This window comes from Bombyx mandarina, chromosome 05 (assembly GCF_030267445.1).
Source record: "Bombyx mandarina strain Sakado chromosome 05, ASM3026744v2".
Classification (NCBI taxonomy): Eukaryota; Metazoa; Arthropoda; class Insecta; order Lepidoptera; family Bombycidae; genus Bombyx; species Bombyx mandarina.
The window spans coordinates 15730062-15747212 of record NC_143212.1 but is presented as its reverse complement, the minus strand read 5'-3'; the positions used below and the strand labels follow the sequence as shown (position 1 = coordinate 15747212).

General features: G+C 39.0%; 2 protein-coding genes across 6 annotated transcripts in view; one reads left to right on the top strand and one right to left on the bottom strand.

Annotated features, from left to right (window-relative positions):
* Positions 1 to 17151, bottom strand: part of Dscam3 (Down syndrome cell adhesion molecule 3) — a 319922-nt gene that overhangs the window by 46535 nt on the left and 256236 nt on the right. The window lies entirely within an intron of this gene.
* Positions 1 to 17151, top strand: part of Corin (corin serine peptidase) — a 114427-nt gene that overhangs the window by 73935 nt on the left and 23341 nt on the right. Inside the window, exons 8-12 of the mRNA XM_089727913.1 lie at positions 4323 to 4455; positions 5193 to 5345; positions 6428 to 6646; positions 7925 to 8066; positions 8918 to 9123. Of these exons, the coding sequence (XP_089584039.1) occupies positions 4323 to 4455; positions 5193 to 5345; positions 6428 to 6646; positions 7925 to 8066; positions 8918 to 9123 (853 nt within the window). The remainder of the gene's footprint in view (positions 1 to 4322; positions 4456 to 5192; positions 5346 to 6427; positions 6647 to 7924; positions 8067 to 8917; positions 9124 to 17151) is intronic.

The window sequence follows — 17151 nt, the reverse complement described above, 5'->3', positions numbered from 1 at the left end:
TTTATATTAACAAGTTCCTTGAAGAAAATTTAAATAAATCGCGCGAAATTTATAAATTACATACCCTAGCCTGCAAGACCGTTTCTTCTGCGAAGCAGTCGTTCATTTTGAAGAGTGCTTTTATAAAAAGCTTCGGCTAAGAGAACTTAGTCCAACGATTTTTTGCTTTTCTAAGACATGTCTCATAATACCATAAATTTACGACAATCGGCGAACACATGTGGCGATAATTGCAGTGGGATGGTTTCAATACTACTTCGTGGCAAAAATAAGCTGGGTGGTAGTACTTAGCGCGGAATCTCTCTACATTGCCCGGGTTCTATCTCGGGCGGAGATCGGGCGTTGGCTGAGATTGCAGAGGAGTCGTTAAGTGGGTGGGCTTTTATCAACTTGGGCAGCCGTGTCCCACGCCCTTGTCATACAGTCCTTGACGCATCCCTAGGCATCGGAACCTCGAAGGAGGTTCAGCTCCAGCTCAAAAAAGGTGGCAGTAGAAACTCATGCCGGTTGAACATTTTTGATTGGGATCAAAACAGCGAGTGCTTTAAAGTGTCATGAAATTTCATAGACACTGACTATGAATAATAAAAATAAATCATATACGTGAGGTATTACACTATTTTACTTGCTTCGTCCGCTTTGAATCTTTAGCAGTCGATTCTGAGCCTTTAACAGATTTCGGTTCTAGCTTTAATTACTGAAGGTTATACCTAATAGCTCGGTACCATTACGAAGTAAAAAAAAAATCTTTTTAACCGATTTAAAAAACGAGAAAGCTATCAATTCGACTGATTTTTAACTCTGTTCTCTCTAAAACTGTTTTCTAGGTGAACTGATTTTGATGATCCTTTTTTTATTTGAAAGCTGGTGCTTCTAATGTGATTCTATTTAATTATGACCTGACCAGTAGTTTTTTAGTTAATAATCCATATTAAATTGACGTGGACTAATAATATAACTGCTAATATTTTATTCGCTAAAAGTCGTTTTTGTTTTTTGTTAGAATTTTGTATTGCATTATTTCTGATTTTGTGATGCGGTAAATAAGATGAACATTTATGCTCATGTTTCAAGGCAGACTTATATGCATTGAGGTGTCTATGGGTCTGTGCAACCATTAAAATATAAGATCAAGCCTGGTTTACCTCTTGTCGTAAAAATATGTTCGCCGATGCCTCGTTGAGCACTCGTATCTAATAATGCTATAGACGCAACAACACAAGTGACTTGAAAATGTACAGATCAAAAGACTTCCAAATCAATTAATTTATATTCCGACAGAGGGACGCGGACGGGAGTAATCCCCAAGCTGAATGCTCGATCACGCCTCGTATTTCGTCATAAAGTAATTAATATCATTATTGATGGATTCCCGCATAGCTAAATATTTTCAAAGATTAGAATTGATGCTGGAATATTTTAAGTTTTATTAGGAAGTAAACCTTTGAGAAGTGATACCGATACAGACCAGTTCGTCGATCCACCTCATTGGTTATCTGTCTGTGTTACGTCAATATATATTGCCCACAATACGCTCCACAGCAATTCCAACAGGCCTTTTTAAGAAACATGGTTTGGTAACAGCTCAAAAATACCTAAAGAAGTTTTACTGGTGGTAAGTGTGTGTCGTGAGTCCGCACAGGTAGATGCCACCACCCTGATTATATCTGCCGTGAAGCAGGATTTCGTTTTGAAGAGTGGGGCAGCCGTTAGCACTATAAAAATTGAGACCTTAGAACTCATGTCTCATAGTGGGTGGCGGCATTAACGTTGTAGATATCTATGGACTCCGGTAATCACAGTACGTTGGTCGTGAGCTCTTCCACCTATCAAAGCCATAAAAAAAGTTAAATACTTGATTACCTTTGAAACGTTTTCAAATGTCATTAACAAAAGTTACAGGCCGAAACGGTTTAATCGGCGCTTTCTATTGACAACATCAATAAACATTAGGCGTAAGCTCTGCGCGACCACTATCAATCATTGTCAAGCGTACAATAGAAGCGACGGGGTGCCGACATTAAATACAGTAAACTAGAAATCACGGTGAGCCTTGGTAGAACAAAGCACGTAGGTGCGTGCTAACTTGCGCCAAAATATTGGGTTATTGAAATGACTATTTAAAATCGAATCAGTTTTTGTGAGCTCGTATGGTGCAAGTGTGAGACACCCGGTGCATCTGTATCAAACGATGCGAATATTCCGATATTCATATCTCGCAGTGTGGCTACGACCACAAACTAATTAATCAACAATATGACCACCGCGTCCTTCCCATAGCTCTAGTAAGAACCTTCAATGTGAATCATTGGAGAATGGGCAACAGCGTTTTTCGAGTATTATATCAGCATACTGCAACTGGCATTTACTGATGGTACAATATATAACATAAGCCCCCTTTTTTCTGCCGCAATATGCCACCATGGCCGGTCAGTGAGTGACCTTTCTAATGTCGAAGATAACTTTATAGTATGCTTAGAGCCGAACATCATCATGACATCATAACATCATGCCGAAATGTAGTCACGTGACCTCTCACTGGCTTGGGTAACGTGGTCGCTCGCTGGCTAGGTTTTTTACTTTGTTCATGGTACGAAATAGCAGGTCAGTTCAAATTCTGATGAAAGTTGGTCTGCTTCACTAAGACATCACGGTAGAGCCGCATTTCTATTGCTGCGTGAAGCGTTTCATACTCCCATGTTTTTACAATGGTCACTATTTGATAATTAAGCCTTTACACAGCATTTGAGACTTCGATCATACGTAAATTCATTAAGAGTCAATTCCATTCACAGCCTCCGATTGTTCAGTAAACTAAACTTCTACTAACATTGAACGGCTTCAGCGCTTCCTACCATTACTCAAACAGATTAGTAGACAAGGAAATGCAATGACCATATGTTGAATGACCAAACTTAATTTAACTATCGTTTCAAGTCGACGTGAAATCGGACGACGAAGTTTGGGCAGTTTGCGAAGTCTCGCGGAGCCCAAATGTACATTTGCGTTTTGAGAAACTTTGAATTATTGTGTGGCTATTCATGGGAGTATTAAAAGTGTAGCGAGTAGGCAAGTACTTGCATACGACTAAACGCTCCACATCGTATGACGCTTATGTCATCTCACCTGACGTTTTGTACCGGCCAGTATTATTGTTAATTATGTTTTGTAAAGTGCCTGTTGTGATTATTTTCATTCGGCCCTCAGAGTTTCTCGCCGGATCTTCCCAGTAAGTCGCGTTTCCGATCCAGTGGTAGATTCTGCGAAGCACTGCTCTTGCTATGGCTATTGTTAGCAATTCACCAGGTTAAAGCCCCGTGAGCTCACCTACTTGGTCGGTTAAGCTGGCATAGCCCCTCGAAATTACCAGCATAGATATTGTTTATCTTCCATGCACTGCCAGATCTGTTTTGACTATTATACAAAACAGTAAGCCTGTAAGTGGCTGAAGGCCTAGTACAAACAGCCACTTCATAAGTAAGGGAGCGAGGCAGTTTAAAGTTAATTGGCACTTAAGAACGTCAGTAAAGTTGGAAGAATTTGTTTCGTTGATTTTTTTGTAAATGACTCTTTTTGCCACCCGTTGCGGAGCTAATTTAACACTCACTGTTATGGTAGTAGCTAGTATAGTAGTAGAAATTTGGCAGTTTTTTGTGTTTTTTCATCAAGGCTTTTTGCGTCATTAATGATCGTTGCCAACCTTCGCTCGCCATGTATCAGTGCCCAAAACGTGAACACAGCCTTACAGGTTAGCCTTTAAAGGGAAATATTAATTGCAGCCCTAATATATTGTAAATCGTAATATATGGTATTTTCGCAGCAGAAACCGGGAAGACTGTTGCGGGAACACAGCCTGCTGTCTCAGTTATCAAAATACGAATGTAGGAATTCTTAAGCTCTCATTTTCACGGTAGGCAGCGGTTTGACTCTGGCCCTGGCATTGCTGAAGTCCATCGGCGACCACTCACCGTCAGTTAGGCCGTATGCGCTTCTGCCTACTAGGGCAATAAAAAAATTATAAATATGCCATAATTTATGCATAAATTCAGACTAAATGTTAGCATTTAAACTACATACTGATCACTACACTTACAATACGTTTGAATTACTTTCTTACCTGCCGCTTTAGCTTTGAGTTACATTAGAAGAGTAAACATGAGGGAGAAAGAGAAGATGACTAATGAAAGGAATCTGGTATTGGGGACGACCTAAGGAACCGCTGTGGTCACCAAGCTCGTACCTCATCTCTGGTTAATAACCAGCATTAGTAGTTAATAAGCACCATTGTACAAGCAGAATTATATGGTATTTTTTTCTTTCAGGATCTGGAGATCTATGATGCGGTAGTCGACGTGCGTTGTTACGAGTTGACAGCTCTGTTTCTTTGTTCGCTCTTTGTACCTAAGTGCGGTCCGCTTGGACACATGGTGCGGCCTTGTAGAAGCTTATGTCAAGGTGAGCTGAAATAAGTTTGGTATTGGCGGTTTATTTTCGTTTTTTTTTTGGATTCGGACATTTTGTGGGCTTATACCATCGTTTCCTGCATATTTCTACCGCGATGTATCTACTCGAGAATTTTTGTTACCACATTACAGTTACCACTTCGACCACATTTTCATGTTCAAGGTTAAGTGGCGGCATGCTTAATGTACTCAGCTACCAGTAGGTCGCGAGCTTATGCCATCTTAGCAATACACCAACTTAGTATAAAATGGGCAGCGCCCATCAAGCTGCTGTTGAAAATGAACCGTATAATGTCGAATATAAGATGCATATTTGAAACTGTGCAGATATGTATTTTTCCTGAGTATTTTATTCGATAAACTGGCTTTACTATAAAAATACTTATTTCATTATTATTTTTATTCCTACCTTAAAAGATTTAGGGCGCTTCTTAGTGGCTTTTATTTAAATCGATTCCGTTAAGTTTTTCTCAACAGGTAGTGGGTGTTAGCAGTGATCCATTGACAACGGTAACCACATAACATGAGGCAGACTCTGTGCTCCCTAATAATTACGGATATTAAAAAATATCGGCTTACCATTAGAAAACACTCCACGTTTGAAAAAGCTCAAATTTTTTTTGTTGACGGTATTATAGGGTATTATGGTAGCAGATTTTTGTTTTAACTTTTTTATACCAACACACTTAATTGATATTGTAAAAATAATTATAATATTTGATAAATCAGAAACGATGCGACGATGCGGATTCTTCCTTGAAGTATTCGGGCTTTCGATGCCCGATTACCTCCAGTGCGAGATATTCCCGGAGTCGACCGACACTGATGTCTGCCTTGGGAACAGAGAGGTCAAGGAGGCTAGATTCCGTGCTGCTAAGCCAGGTAACAGAATATGGGCTTATTACTGTAAAGTTTATTAGTGGATTATCTTGCTGGTCTTTACTCACGACAAGTTGTGGTCTGAGCCCGTAATATCACTTTGGCTATTTTTGTCGCGAAAAATTGACAATATGGTCCACAGAATACTAAAAACTTCACTTAAGCATATTTCAGAAATGTCTAGAAATGTTATACTAGTGGTCCCGCAGTAGTCGAAATTCGACTATAATTAATAGAGTTTGAACATTATTATGGTTTTATTGTCATAGACTATTATTATACTTCTACAATCACAAATTTCGTACAGACTACACTATCGACAAATAATATTAAGGACAAACAATATTAATCTATTCTCAATTTAACCGCAGACTTTAGACAATAACAAAAGTTTGACAATAAACAAAAGAGTATAAATGCGTATGTGTTTCAAATACACGGTAGGGTGTGTAATGTTTTTTTTTGTGATTTAATGTATTTATGCATGATAAATAAAATAAAAAAATTCTGCACTCCCTCTCCACATTCTCTATAGGGAGAAATTTCATAATTCTCCGTCCGCGCAATTTCCGTAAAAAGGGGGTACAAAGTTTTTGCTTCACTTATTAATATATAGGGGACTTTTTGGCGGGAACGCGAGGAGTGAAGTTGTGTGATTTGTTTTATTTTGTCTATTTAGTGTTTCTTCGGGTTTAAATGTTTAATAATGGTGGTTTATTAACTGTTTAATATCTGTGAAAGTGCACAAATGTAGGAAAATTAAACAAAGCCACTGGACGTAACTTCTCAGGATCCTCCAAAAAGTCCACTGAAAAAATCTTAGTAAATGACCACCTTTTACTTAAGATGATATTTCATCCCATATCATCTCATTTGAATTTGGAATTATCTTCTTTAAAATTTAAACTTTTAATGATACCATAACCAGCCAGTTACAAATAATATAGCCAAAGAGATTTTATTACAAGTTCATACATACTATAATGCTAAAAGAGTTTTCCCTCAACCTATTATCGTCTGTTCTGTGATGGCTGACGCCACAAAATAATAAAAATACAAAACCTTACATACCGGTTGCGGTCCAGTCTGCGTGTCCGGCTTCCAATGCGACGTGAAGCGCTGCATCCCGCACGACTGGCGCTGCGACGGGCACGTGGACTGCGCCGACCGCTCCGACGAGCTCAACTGCCGCGTGTGCAAGCGCAGCGGCGACGTGCACTGCGGGAACCAGCGCTGCATCTCGCAGGCGCACATGTGCGACGGGAAGGTCGACTGCCCCTGGGGACAGGACGAGAGGAACTGCCGTAAGCTACGATACTCTAGCCCACTGAGTTTCTCGCCGGATCTTCTCAGTGGGTCGCGTTTCCGATCCGGTGGGGTAGATTCTGCGAAGCACTGCTCTTGCTAGGGTTAGTGCTGGCAAAGTCATCAGGTTTTTTTTTATTGCTTAGATGGGTCAACGAGCTCACAGCCTACCTGGTGGTAAGTGGTTACCGGAGCCCATCGACATCTACAACGTAAATGCGCCACCCACCTTGAGATATAAGTTCTAAGGTCTCAGTATAGTTACAACAACTGCCTCATCTTTAAAACCGAAACGCATTACTGCTTCACGGTAGAAATAGGCAGGGCGGTGGTACCTACCCGTGCGGACTCACAAGACACCCTACCAGTAAAATTAATGTTTTCCAATTTAAATAAAATCTTACACATCCGGAATCGACTCATAGTCTATTAAGTGACGTTAGGTTATTGTTTGGTTTTGAAAAATTTGGAATTGTTCCCATATTACCACTCTAAGGTAAAAAATAATTTTAGTATCTATCGATTTTTCCTAGACCTCCGTAAACGTAGAAGCTAAAGCTTTTTTTTATTGCCCTTGTAGGCAGACGAGTATAGAGCCCACCTGATGGTGAGTGGTTACCGTCGGCCACGGACCTCAGCAATGCCAGGGGCAGAGCCAAGCCACTACCTACAAAATGCTTCCCAGATAAGAGCGCTACTCTTGAGCGATAGAAATAAAACAATAACATTATTTTGGTTTAAACTAATGTCCAATACGTAATTATAAGTGTTTACTTTAGAAACTTAATTAGACACTAAAGTTGGCCAAAAAGATTTAGTTTGCAGAGAGGTCAAAGGTTCAGTTCTTTAATTATATTGAATGATGTGATATTCAATGAAACGTTTTCGAAATATTTTCCCGTTGTTGATAAATACCCTAGCCTGTGGACCTAATGGTAAACAGTCTACGTCGCCCTAAACACGTCATTACGGATTCTTCCGATCTATTAACAGTGCTTTAAGTATCTCAAGCACGGGCACTGTCTTTGTCGAACCCGTCGCTTGCGACGAAGGGCTCGACGAGTAAATTAACCCATAGACACAGCCCACTGAGTTTCTCGCGTTTCCGATCCGGTGGTAGATTTTGCGAAGCACTGCTCTTGCTAGGGCCAGTTTTAGCAACACTCCTGGCTTAAGCCCCGTGAGCTCATCTACTCGTCCGGTTACGCTGACATAGCCTCTCAAGGCTGTCAGCTTAGATAGGACAAACAAAAGTTGATAAATAATGTCTCATCCAGTGAGGTTGAGCGACGCAACTGGAGACGTGGGGCGGGGGGAGCTGCAAGTGTACCGAGCCGCCAACCACTCGTGGTTCCCCGCCTGCATCAGCGCGCTGGACGACACCACGGCGCTCAAACTGTGCTCCATGCTCGGATACTCGTGAGTTTTCTTTATTGTCGGCATACAATAATAATAATTAATATCTAAGTACAAATTACGCACTGTCATCCGGCCGGCCCAAATTTAGGATTCCCTTCAAGGCTCACGGTATGAGCTGGCCGAATAGAGTGATTGGGCGAATGGTGAAGGTATTTACGCGCCTATTTGGGAGTGGGCTGCTCGAAGTGGTATTTGGGGGCGACCCCTTTTGAAGAGCACTGCTGTGCTTTTCGTGGGGTTGATGTCAATGCGCCACTTCCGGAACCACTGTCCCATGGTGGCTACTGCGGTCTGGAGTCGCCGATGCAATAACGATTTCTTCCTACACGAGTAGTAGATAGCCATCGGCGAAGACGCCACATGGGTTTCCGGAGACCGGGGTATATCGTTGATATACAACTTAAAAATAACGGGGAGAGCGCGGAGCCTTACGGGACTCCGGCAGGCAGTTGACGGGGGCGAGAACGAGTTCCCTCTACTCGATATCGAAACGAACGGTTCGACAAGAACACTCATATGATGAGCACGAGTCTGTCTGGGACTCCCATGTTGTACAGTTTGTAGATCAAACCGTTGTGCCAGACTTTGCGATATCGAAAAACAGAGCTCCGGTCGGGATTGGTTTCCGCCTATTTAGCCCTACTAAGATATGCTCCGTGAGGCGGTACGCTTGATGGATGCACGAGTGTTTGGTGCGGAACCCAAACTGCACATCGATTAATATTTTTTTCCCGGTAATGAAATCCCAGAGGCGTTTACAAAGGAGGCATTCGTATAGTTTGCCAATCGTTGGGAGGAGACTAATCGTTCGGAGAGTGACTTCCAAGATTATGTACTTTTATCTTTTATAGATGGGTGAATAGAAGTTCGTCGATAGCCTTAGGAGGAGCCACGACGCCCAACCCCCGCGGGGTGGGCGCGCGGGCCGGCAGGGTGCACGTGGCGGGGGCGGCGCTCTCCTACCACGCTTTCTTGAGGAGTGAAGGCGGCTTGCTTAGAGAGCTGAAGGAGTGCAGGCATTACTCTAACAGAGTGCATCTTGTCTGCAATCATTACGGTAAGTGATTCTAAAAATAGAATTAAACAGGAGCAGATATATAAATTCTAATATTCAATGTTGCAAAAAGAACTTTTAGGGTTGTGCTAATATTTTTTTTTATTGCTTAGGCAGGTGGACGAGCTCACAGCCCGCCTGGTGTTAAGTGGTTACTGGAGCCCATAGACATCTACAGCGTAAATGCGCCACCAACCTTGAGATATAAGTTCCAAGGTCTCAGTATAGTTACAACGGCTGCCCCGTCCTTCAAACCGAAACTCATTACTGCTTTACAGCAGAAATAGGCAGGGTGGTGGTACCTAACCGTGCGGAATCACAAGAGGTCCTACCACCTGTAAAAGTGAACAGCATGAAAATCGGTTAATTTGTCGATTGAAAGGTTTAATACAGGCCAAATAATTGTTTTCCGTTGCTGTCCAAGACCGTTATTTTGCTTTACTATTGATTGTTTCTATACGACAATGCGGGAACGGTGCACATCCCTGAATCGCCGGATCCGGGTCAGCCCTAACAGCATCCTGAAGGCATTAACAGACCGTTTTGACTGTCCATACTTGACATTTGTACCATGGTTCACTTGCGAACTATAATAAATAATAATAATAATAATGGTTGATTGTAAATAAGTATCAGTTGGATGGAATATTTAAATGTTTGCAACTGATAATTATTTTTAATCCATACATATAAATAAAATTGGAGTGTCTGTTTGTAATATTGAAATAAGCGCTTTTTACTACATGCAGATAAATATATATACGGTACATACACCAAAATAACATTTTTTGCAATTTTTGTCTGTCTGTCTGTTTGTTCCGGCTAATCTCTGGAACGGCGGGACCGATTTTGATAAGACTTTCACTGATTGGTAGCTGATGATATAAGGAGTAACTTAGGCGACTTTTTTAGACTAGCTTCGTCCCGCGGCGTCACCCGCGGTACGACAATAACCGCGGGTAACATCGCGGGACTCAGCTATCAATAATAAAATTTTATGTTTCCGAAGCGAAGCGAGGGCGGGTCGCTAGTCATAATAATATATATTTGTTTTGGTAATTTTAAATAATATTATATATTTCAATTATTCTATGTACATATGGGCGCAAACGCCACTGTTGGCAATAATTAACATAATAATATATAGATTAGTTTATTCTATATTAACATTTATTTATTATTAGCAACAAAACTGTTATTCTACCATATTTAATAATTAGCAGACACTGTTTTGATGTGAAAATGTTCAGAATATGTTTAATGTTTATATTATTGTTTAAAAACACAAATGACTGTATAAATGATTAAATATGAATAAAGCATAAATATTAATAATAATTTATATTATAATTAACAGTACTAATAATTTAATTAAGTATTGTAATTGTTTTGCAATGATGTTGTTGGCGCCATCTATTATTAGGCTGGATAATAACAATGTTAGTTAATATTACTTAAAAGTAATTCATGTAAAATAAATTAAATGTGAGTCATGTAAAATCACTAAAATATGTATTTTGAATATTAAGCTATGTTTTGTGAATTGTTTCGCAGTAATTACATTTGTTTGTATAAAAGAAGTTGTAGTTGCTATAACCAACACAAAATGGCTAATTGTGTAAAAACCACTGAATAACTCAGGCGTGGCTTTTTGTTGTAAACAAGTAATGTTAAAGTTTTATAGAATTGTATTGTATTTTCATTGTAAAAGAAGTTATGTGTGTAAATCCTGGCTTAACGCCGACATCAGAAGTGGGATCACAGCCCCAAAATTAATCGTAAGCCTCCGAATGAAGTAGCCCACTGTTGAACAAGTGATGGGTCTCTCAACCTGTATTAAAAAGGCGAAAAGTGATGATAGCTGCAAATGCTGTACCCTTGTAGTGGCATTATAACTTTTATTTGCCGCCGTTCAACTCCGATGAGGGCGTGACATCAAGACCGATGCGGAAATGTGGACGAAACTATCATGAAGCTAATTGTTTCATCGCATGAACATCGAGTTCAAAAGAGCAAGCAAGACATAAGCCGATATCTGGTCTTTGTATTGAACCGCATTGGAGCAAGTGAGGGACGAACTGATCCATGCATTCAGTAAAGTTGTGGATATTTAAAATGAGTTCTAGACCGTGGATGTTTTGGAAAAGCTACTGACGCTGAGATGGTAAAAATACTGATTTCAGGTATTTATCTTAAATTTATTCGATCCAAGTTATTGAGAAATACGCTGTGGTATGTATTTCGCTTCCTAAATAATATCGATTCTAAAAACGTTCCGAAAGCGTCAAATTGAAAATATACTGTAAATATAATGTTAATAATCTAAACATAACTCAGTTTTATCACAATCACATAATGATTCCTTCAGTTTTCGTGGCACTTTTAGTAACACTAAGGTTTTAAATGTGGTTACTGCGTCACTTGCGTCATTTCGAGAAAACTTGTTACCGCCGTCAAGATGACAAACGTATCACCACAATTAAGACTTAAATCATTGCAGATCTAGTTTAGTAAGCTAAACAACTTCATGTAAAGTTTTTGAGCATAAGGAGTCAACTGATTTCAAAACAAAGCATTGTGACTTTTAATGGAGAAAAATACTAGAACTATTATAGAATTTCATATGGTAATCATAATCATATGGTAATACTGACAGTCTTGCTGACATCCTAATAGGTTTTAATCTTTTAAAAATAACTTCTCAGTGTTGCACTCTTTGAGGAGAACTTATCTATTTTTATAAGTTTCTATCCAGTGAATGCTCAAGTTTGGAGTCATTATTCAATCATCATGTAACTTTTGCAAATCATGTCTCATAGATGGTGATCAGGCAGATAAAAGTTGGATTTGAAATAATTAATTTGGATAGGATAGTACAACGCTGTACATACTGTATGTCTCCTGTTTATTGTGAGGAGTTCAAGCATATTACAATAAAAATAAAAATAAACTTTTAATAATATGCCATAATAAGAGACAGCTCATCCCTGTTCAGCAGCTCCATATTATTACTTTTCCTTTCATAATTATTTATTTTTGGATGAGTGATTAACTCTCTGCACCCTAGGTTTCTAGTGGGGGTGCTGCTTTATTATTAGTCAAGAAAAAGGATGGCACAGATCTCTATGTGATTTCTGTTTTTAAAATCTTAGTTCCATTTTTGGAAACCTGTCACTTTTAAAAATTCACCAAGATAAAAGATAATTCAGGAGTTTCAAAAACTTGTGAACAATATGAAATTCAGTACCACATTATTGCAAAGAGAGCGAGCATGGTCAACAGGCATGCTGAACTATTGATGGGTCATAAATGTCACATGTTTGTAAAATATCAATTAATAAGATCTGACAGGCAGCTTTAAGAATTACAGTTGATTAAAATCTGCAGCACAACAATAAAACAAAAATGCAGAGGCATTAGAAGGATGATGTTCCCTACCAGTCATTAAAATAAAGCAAATTGAAAATGGTCCGCTGAATGATGAATCAGGGGAAGTTGAATCAGCTGGTAAAAAATGGATGGACGAGCGGTCTCTGTCATCTAATGTGTTTTGGTAAAGGTAAAGGTTTGGTAATGGTAACGGTTTGATATAGGTAAATCTATCCTCTTAATGTCAGAGGATTCTGATTGACCGTATGGGCAAAGAGATTTGTTCTGCTGTAAAATGATTTATAATTTGTTATGGTATCTACTTTTATTTTCCTATCCAATTATCCTTCCTAAAACGCTGGCGGGCCACCATGCGAATCCTTAAACCTGGTCTTGTTGGCTAGATCCCGTATGGGTGATGCCTTATGAGTTGGCTAGATCCCGTATGGGTGATGCCTTATGAGTTGGCTAGATCCCGTATGGGTGATGCCTTATGAGTTGGCTAGATCCCGAATGGGTGATGCCTTATGAGTTGGCTAGATCCCGAATGGGTGATGCCTTATGAGTTGGCTAGATCCCGAATGGGTGATGCCTTTTGGGTTGGCTAGATCCCGAGAGGGTGATGCCTTGTGGGTTGGCTAGATCCCAAATGTGTGATGCCTTGTGAGTTGGCTAGATCCCGAATGGGTGATGCCGAGTGTGTTGGCTAGATCCCGTAAGGGTGATGCCTGGTAAGTTGGCTAGATACTGTAAGGGTGATGGCTTGCGAGTTAACTAGACCTGTATGAGTGATGCTTTGTGTGTTGGGTAAATCCCGTTGGGTGATCCTCTTGTGTGTTAGCTAGATCTCGTAAGGGTGAATGGTGCCTTGTGTATTGGGTAGATCCCAGTAGGGGATATGACTTGTTTACTGTTATGTGAAATGCTAAAACAGCGCAAGGGACGCGCTGGAATCAGTATGGCCGTATGGGCGCAAACGCCACTGTTGGCAATAATTAACATAATAATATATAGATTAGTTTATTCTATATTAACATTTATTTATTATTAGCAACAAAACTGTTATTCTACCATATTTAATAATTAGCAGACACTGTTTTGATGTGAAAATGTTCAGAATATGTTTAATGTTTATATTATTGTTTAAAAACACAAATGACTGTATAAATGATTAAATATGAATAAAGCATAAATATTAATAATAATTTATATTATAATTAACAGTACTAATAATTTAATTAAGTATTGTAATTGTTTTGCAATGATGTTGTTGGCGCCATCTATTATTAGGCTGGATAATAACAATGTTAGTTAATATTACTTAAAAGTAATTCATGTAAAATAAATTAAATGTGAGTCATGTAAAATCACTAAAATATGTATTTTGAATATTAAGCTATGTTTTGTGAATTGTTTCGCAGTAATTACATTTGTTTGTATAAAAGAAGTTGTAGTTGCTATAACCAACACAAAATGGCTAATTGTGTAAAAACCACTGAATAACTCAGGCGTGGCTTTTTGTTGTAAACAAGTAATGTTAAAGTTTTATAGAATTGTATTGTATTTTCATTGTAAAAGAAGTTATGTGTGTAAATCCTGGCTTAACGCCGACATACACATATGAACTTGTTTCTGAATTTATTTTTAGTGCTTAGATGAGTGGACGAGCTCACTTCCCACTTGTTGTTAAGTAGTTACTGGAGCCCATAGACATCTACAACGTAAATGCGCCACCCACCTTGAGATATACGTTCTAAGGTCTCAAGTATAGTTACTTAAAAAAAAATCATTTTCATTCATACATTCATTACTTGACCAGTACAATTTCGAAGGTGAATAGAGATTAATATATGTGTATAAGCACGCATTCCGGCAACAGTTTCATTAAAATATCCACCTTCAAAATTACGTAAGTATTTTTCATCGTCAGCGCGGAGCCAATTTCCTGCATACCTCACTCTCGTCGGGTACGAATGACCCCTGTGAAATTAAAGCCCATACAATCTGAATATTTGCGAGACACGTACTGCGGTTTGCCGGCGGCGGAGGGCCGTCGCGGCTTTCTGCTACTCGTCTTTTTGACCTTTGAAATTCCTGACGGTGGAAATTTTCCACTTACTTTGCATTAAATTAGGATGCCCATTGAGGTCTGCAAGTTGTTATTTTGATGGTCTAAACGAAAAATCTTAGCTTGGGGCGTCTGTGTGTTTAGTGCGAGTTTTTTAACGTTCTCGATAGCGTAAAAGTTAATTCGAATTTGTATGCAGTTGGAACAGCGCCCCTAGCCGCAAACATAGGCAAACGTTCCAACTCCATACAAATTTGACTTAACTTTTACGCTATCGAGAACGTTAAAAAGCTCGCACTAAGCACACTGAAAGCGTAGGTTATATTAAAAAAACAGCCACTATTTTTTTTGGTCAAATTTTTTTGAGTTTCAATAGGCCAACTAGTTCAAAGCCAATAAGAGTTCATAGTATCGTAAATGTTGCTACTCGCCGTGGCTGATGTCTGGACAAGATGGACTTACCCCGGCGCACTCATTATACGTAGCAGTAACGTACCAGTACCAGTACTGCCAGTAACAGAAACATCATTCTAGCAACAAGCATTCACAGGATTTTATTAATAAAAAACAAACTTTTATTGTCGTACATAAATTGGTAATTGTTTACGACAATAAAAGCTTAATATTACTTGTCGGCTGGATTTGAAGCATTCGAATACATCGCGAGTAGAACCCATTAGGCTAAGATGACTTTAAATATCCTTCTTCAAACGAGGCTAGTGAAGAATATTTAACAGCGGGCTGCAGGTTGGCTCTGCCTCTGGAATTGCTGAAGTCCATGGGCGACGGTAACCACTCATCATCAGGTGGGCCGTATGCTCGTCTGCCCACACGGGCTATACATATACATGTATATTTATATCGTCTCACTCTTCAAGTCGGAACGTTTGATGGCATCGGGGCAGAAATAGACATAGCGGTGGCACCTACCGGTCTGATTCAAACATCCTAAATCAATAGTGATCAAACTAAGTTGTGGAAATATATTTCTTGCAATTTGCGAACACTGGCCAAGCACCTACTAAGCTACTGGTGAAATTACTTATTGAACTGTAAATCACTATATACGTATGTAGTCCTGTTATTTTAAAAGTAACTATACTGAGACCTTAGAACTCATGTCTCAAGGTGGGTGGCGCATTTACGTTATAGATGTCTATGGGCTCCAGTAACCACTTAACACCAGGTGGGCTGTGAGCTCGTCCACCCATCTAAGCAATAAAAAAAAAGTAATGTTTCTGTGATTTAGTCAAGAAATGTTACGGTAATTTTTCGTCTTATCAAATCAGATCAACGTTATTGGGAACGAAACAAAATATTCACATTTTAAACGAAAAAAAAATCGTCTTCTTTCAAAGTTCTTTAAGAAATTAATTTGTATTCTTTTTCTCTCGTTTCTTGTATCAAAATAGCTTGATTTTCAATTTGATCTACCGACTTTTTATACGTTACATTTTAGATTTAATGTTTTAATTTTATTTATACTGCGTGAAGGATTTGGTGATAGCAGAGCATGATACAACCGGAATTTATCGATATCACTGTCTAAATAATAATTAGTTCCGTCACGAAGCAATCATGATTAATTTCTATTCAAAAGACCATCATTTTAATATCATAATTTCATCGTAGCACTCACTTTCAACTGGTGACCTTTTCTACCCATCTATGCTATCGACGCACGAATATATTTTTTCCTACCTATGCTGATAGCCTTGAGAGGCTAATTCAGCTTCACCCTAACATATAGGTGAGCTCACGATGCTCAAACCGGATTGTTGCTAGCACTGACCCTAACACGAGCAGTGCTTCGCAGAATCTACCCACGGATCGGAAACGCGACCAACTGAAAAGATCCGGCGAGAAACTCAGTGGGTCCGACGCACGAATGAACACAAATGAGCAAGATAATAAGCCATGATAATGCTTTAATCACTTCTACGATTCGCAAATTCGTTAATTATTTATTGCCACATTAAACACAATCGCAACTTTTCTTATTAACTTTATGAAAAATTTCTTGCGAAATCACTACACAACTTTGCTAATAAGTCAGAAGCAAAACGCCCCGGGGCGCGCGGTGACTCGTCAAACGAAACATAACTTATTTTACGAGGCATCGCTCCCAGAGGAGGGCTGAGACTTGAAATGAAACATACTTTAAAAGGACCCACCGTGGTAATGCTAATATATATAAAAAAAAAGTTGTTGTTCTGAGGCTCTGAACTAAGAGGCTCTAGTCCAACTCAAAGTTGCAGTCTCCGAGAATCTTTATGAAATTTGACATTTGTGGTCTGAATGTAGTTTCTTGTATAGTATGTGCCTATCGCCCAATGATCGAAACTCAATCGTGATTACGATCTTAAACACTCAAGACTTAAATAAATTTAATGTATTACATAATTTAATTTGTTTTCTTTTTTTTTTCTTTTAAAGGCTTAGGATTAAAAACTGATTCAATTTTTTTTCTCGACGTAATAAAAACTTTGACCGGATACTGAACAAAAAGAAATGACTGACTGACTGATTTTCTCTTTGAATTTTATGTATAGATTATTTATTGTTGTGCGGTGCATCTAAAGTTAAAGAATTAT